Here is a 5,554-nt window from a genome sequence, read left to right on the forward strand (position 1 = left end):
CAAAATGTGTTACAACTGTAACACTTGTAGGCTCCTCAACACTTTCTACGGCCCCCCTCCAAGTGGCATACAACACTTTCTACAGCCCCCACCAAGTGGCATAATGCTAGAAACCGGCTTTCGATACTCGTGGTGCGCAAAGTACTGATAACCTTTTGTGTAACTTTGTGTTTAATTACAAACAAACGCTATCGATAACAACACAAAAACCGAAAAGTTACTCTAAGCTTCCTAACTAAGTTTTAAAACGCTAAAATATGGGGTTTGATTACCCGCGGTGGACACAGCAAGTAACTCATGTGGTATTTGGTTTAGAACAAACAGTCTCACTAAGTTTAGTAGAATTATTGTATTCTGATCAAATTATCACTGACGACATTCAAATATACTTGTGTACAATCTAGAAGTTAACAAAAGGAGCACATCTTATAACTGTTATTTCAGACATATCCTTGAGCTTACGTTCAATGCACATATAACTGCTATACTCTTAATAGTTAATATTCTAGTTAGTGCTTATAAACGTATCAATAGATCAACTAATATAATATTTCTCTAGGTTTTAAATACACAAAAGCTCTGTTTATGTTGCAACGTTTTCACCTAGTTCCTTTCCAAAGCAACACATTCACTCCGTCCAAAATGTAAACATTGGCGTGCTCTCCATTGTTCACAAGTTAATTTGTTATGATGGCAACACATTCACTCCGTCCACAATGTAAACATTGGCGTGCTCTTCATTGTTCACAAGTTAATTTGTTATGATAGCAACACATTCACTCCGTCCACAATGTAAACATTGACGTGCTCTCCATTGTTCACAAGTTAATTTGTTATGATGCTCTATGTAGTTGATTCTGAAAAACATTACTCACAAAGAGAAGTTTGGAATTCTCAGTGTTTAGAAGTAATCGGTCTCTTTCTGTTCTGTCTATTTGATAACATTTTACTTGTTAAACTCACATTCCAGGTGAGGTAAACTAACAACACTGATCATGGAAGTGTTTAGAGGGTTATTTTCAACTAGTTACTGAAGACTCTTTGTGAACACTCATGGGAACCAGATTTCGTGAAGTCTCTTTGTGAACACTCTGGGAACCAGATTTCGTGAAGTCTCTTTGTGGACACTCTGGGAACCAGATTTCGTGAAGCCTCTTTGTGAACACTCTGGGAACCAGATTTCGTGAAGTCTCTTTGTGAACACTCATGGGAACCAGATTTCGTGAAGTCTCTTTGCGGACACTCTGGGAACCAGATTTCGTGAAGTCTCTTTGTGGACACTCTGGGAACCAGATTTCGTGAAGCTCTTTGTGAACACTCATGAGAACCAGATTTCGTGAAGTCTCTTTGTGGACACTCTGGGAACCAGATTTCGTGAAGCCTCTTTGCGGACACTCTGGGAACCAGATTTCGTGAAGCCTCTTTGTGGACATTCATGGGAACCAGATTTCGTGAAGTCTCTTTGTGGACACTCTGGGAACCAGATTTTGTTTAACATTTCGGACACTTTAAAAGTCCTGTCTATAGACTTTCGGTCGAGCTGTCTTGTTGAACTCTTTATATTCTTACTTGCAAAATTGTTGATTAAAATTAAACATTGACTCGTGCACCAAAAGGATTTCGAATAGCGCCCTCGTGCGTTCATTAGAGAAAACATATTTCAAAGTTGAGATGTTTTTTTATCTTGTTTTGTACTGTACCAGTAATGCCCAATGAACATAAAGTATATTTAATGATGTTTTCTCCTTTACAATTGGTTTCTTTTTTGCTTAGTAAAGCTAACGGAGATTAGCGTAAGGATACTTTTGACAAATTATCTCGTTGTATTGTAACATAATGCTACCTGTATAGCCAACTTTAGAAGTAGGATAAACGAAATCGTATAAACTCGTCCTGTAAACTACATTTTGTAAATTGCGTCCTGTAAGTTACATCTTCTAAACTACGTTCTGTGGAAGTCTCCTTTAAGAATACGGTAAAACGCTTTCTTAAACTGCTGATTAGCCATGGCATAACAGAATGGGTTGATAGGGCTGTTTGCGTAGCACAAAAAATATGTCAAATAAAACAAATGATAATTTACACATCCACCTGGATTTGTACAAAACCCTTCGACCAAAGCACAGATGTGGTAAGGAGTCCAACAAACAACAAACGCCCCTAGAATGAAGGAAATGGTTCGAAGCGCTTTTCTTGCTCTGTTTTCGGTTTTTGATTGTCGTCTTTTTTCAGACGATTTCTTTTTCGACTTCGTTTTCCTTCCCAGTGTCTTTACGAAAGCCTTTTTGGTGTTAAGGCTTGAGTAATTTTTTATTGTAGAATTAGAAGTCGCGTTTTCCTGGTAACAGTTGATGATTGGTTGAAGTTCTTCGTTTCTAGCAATACGAGTTTTAGTCTGAGTTTCGGAAACTCTTTCCACTTGTAAACTGTTCTTCTTTATAAAGGACAGGTTCAAAGCTTCATTTAGAAAGACAACAGAATCAGTGGCAACTGCCTTCTCGTTCGTAAATGTTTTTTTGTTAAATACTTCCATAGACGGTAGATCCCTAGATTCTTTAGAGGTTTTTATTTCGGTTGAATTAGCTGACTGTTGATTGATATCTCTCTTTTTCACGAAATTTCGGTCAGGTGTCTCTGGAGTAGATTGTTCCTCACGAATCTTACATTCGGCACCATTTTTATTTTTAGGCTTATAAATTGGAGCTGGAATATTCAGTATTAATTCTGTTTTATCCATTGCTTTTGCCTCAATTATTATGTTCCCGTTTGGCGGTCTCTCCGGTTTTGGTCGATGTTTCGTCTTGCGTTTTTTGTGTCGGAGTTGTTTAGAGGGTTTGGCTGATCTGTGGCTGCTGTCGTCGTCAGAATCAAATGCTGGACTACTGCAGTAGTCTTCTTGGTCTCGGTCATTTATCTTCGATTTATCTGTAACCAATAAACACTCTCCATCTTCACCTGACTCGCTGTTATTGTTAACATTTGTAGAATTGTTCCGATGCGGAAGATTCTTTTGTGGGTTAGACGTGTTCACACGTGTTGTGTTATCTTCACGAAGATTGGTCATTGCAACCAGTGATTGTATTTTCTGCTGCTTGGCTGCGGACTTCTTCTGCATGTCGCTAGCTGTTTTATATATTCCGGCATACAGCACGAACAGGACGACCATAGTTACATAGAAATATCCTATAATCAGAGACGTATTGAAAATGGGATCTTTCAAGAACTGTACAGCGCACTCTCCAGGCGCGAGGTCTCTGTAGCCAATAAAATATTCCCATCCCATAATACTAATAAAAAATACGAGAAACGGAATAATCCAAGTTATAGCTACCATACACATTACCTTTTCTCTGGTTCGCCAGCTGCGATATCTTGCTGCGATCTTTACGGAGCAATAGCGATCAATGGTAATCAAAAGGACAGTGTAGATGGACACCAGACACACGGTGTGGTCAGTAGCTAGCCACAAATCACAAAAGATAGGTCCTAGGTCCCAACGTCCTACGATAACGTACACAGCATAAAAAGGCATGGACACTGTGCCAATGAGAAGGTCAGAAACAGACAAGGAGACAATAAAATAGTTGCTTGGCTGACGAATACTTCGCTCAAGTACAAAGGTCAAGAGCACCAATACATTCCCGCCTACTGTTAAGATGATACAAAGTACAATACAAACAGCAATAGATATGGTTAACCACAGGCTAAATGCTGAGGGATTAGGAACTGTCAAACTCGTCTCGTTGCTAGAATCTGAGAAAAGTAGAAGATCGTTGGCTGAAGTGAAGTTAGACCCGGATGTTTTACCGAAGACGTTTACGTTTGGACTAGTCTTAAATTTAAACACTGTTTGAAATGAGTCGGTTATAAAAGTAGACCTTCTGATTTGTGTCGTGCCCCAAAGGTTGAGGCTTCCAAAAGATTCACTAAGATGTGCAGAAGAAGTGTGTGAAACAGTCGAAAGTGGCGACATCTTTCGCAAGTCTTTATTCCACTCGTGTAGTTCTATACGACCGCTGCAGGACGTTTTTCTGAAATGATAAAACAAATTAAAAATAAGCGTCACGCTGCGGAGTAGATTAATTTTCTATTAACCTCGGCTTCTATTTAAAGAATACATTAACCTGGCGTGCCTGCGAAATTTTGTTATATACGTTATTTAATATATTCGCCTGGTGACGGAAGTCTGTAGATCAACATGACCAGGTGGTTAGGGACCCTCAGCAGGTAATCTGAGGATCGCGGATTCGAATCCTCGTCACACCAAACATGTTCGCTATTTTAGTCGCGGGGGCGTTATAATGTGACAGTCAATCCCACTATTCGTTGGTAAAAGAGTAGCCCAAGAGTTGACGATGGGTGGTGATGACTAGTTGCCTTCTCTCCAGTCTTACATTGCTAAATTAGGGACGGCTAGCACAGATAACCCTCATGTAGCTTTGCGCGAAATCAAAACAAACAATCCATTACTTTAACATTCTAAACTAGCGACTGCTAGCACAGATAACCCTTAAATAGATTTCCCCAAAATTCTATAAACGAACATGCTTTCGACCGATGTTTTCGTAAAGCAACATTTTTAATAATCAGAACCAAGTCAACAGTCGTTTTGCGAGCAACCAGCTATTTTATGGAGAAGTAATTAAGTTTTAAAGTAAGTCTTCACCACACGGATGTTCAACATGTTATGTTTCTATAAAAACTCCTATTATTAGTTCAAAAGCATTTTACGTGTACAAATACGTTTTTACGTTATGTAAATTCAGGTTTATTGTGGGTAACCCTGTACTATGAGAAGTCAACGCAGTTGGGACTTACCTGGTTATAAAGTAATATTTAGGTAAAAGAATAACAATTTCCTACTTTTGACGCGGCATCTCGTCACTTTTATGCAAGGACCGTTATGTATGCAATGATGAATAAACTTTCCAACTGGGCTTTCAAGTTTTCATAACACATTTTCTTCACCCTAATTCTGCTGCATCCTGTCAAAGTTACACGAGCGTTACCTGCTTCACCTTATCCAAATACCGCAACGTTCGGTCTTTTGATATGTGATACACATATGTGTATATAAATCAACGGATTCTGATGGAAGTTTGCTGTCATCGTGTAACAAGTAAATGAACATTTTTCACAAGTTTCGATTCTTTTAAATTAAATCACGTGACCAGATTCCTTCAGTCAGTTCGATATCTAGTGACATCAAATATACTAACAGGAACTTCGAACCGAGTTTACATTAACACAACGTATTTAAATTTGTTGTTATTTCGTGCTATTACGAGTAATTATTTTGATTTTCAAATATAGCACGCTAATAATAATAAGTTGTTTATAATCAGGAACTGTTAACATGGAAGCACACTAATAATAATAAGTTGTTTATAATCAGAAACTGTTAACATGGAAGCACACTAATGATAATAAGTTGTTTATAATCAGGAACTGTTAACATGGAAGCACGCTAATAATAATAAGTTGTTTATAATCAGGAACTGTTAACATGGAAGCACACTAATAATAATAAGTTGTTTATAATCAGAAACTGTTA

General features: G+C 38.1%; 1 protein-coding gene across 1 annotated transcript; it reads right to left on the reverse strand.

Annotated features, from left to right (window-relative positions):
• Positions 1-1,942: 1,942 nt before the first annotated feature.
• Positions 1,943-4,025, reverse strand: LOC143235157 (muscarinic acetylcholine receptor gar-2-like). The gene has a single exon (XM_076473039.1). The coding sequence runs from the start codon at positions 3,971-3,973 to the stop codon at positions 1,943-1,945; it is 2,031 nt and encodes a 676-aa protein (XP_076329154.1). The 5' UTR covers positions 3,974-4,025.
• Positions 4,026-5,554: the final 1,529 nt, after the last annotated feature.

This window comes from Tachypleus tridentatus, chromosome 2 (genome assembly GCF_004210375.1).
Source record: "Tachypleus tridentatus isolate NWPU-2018 chromosome 2, ASM421037v1, whole genome shotgun sequence".
Lineage (NCBI taxonomy): Eukaryota > Metazoa > Arthropoda > Merostomata > Xiphosura > Limulidae > Tachypleus > Tachypleus tridentatus.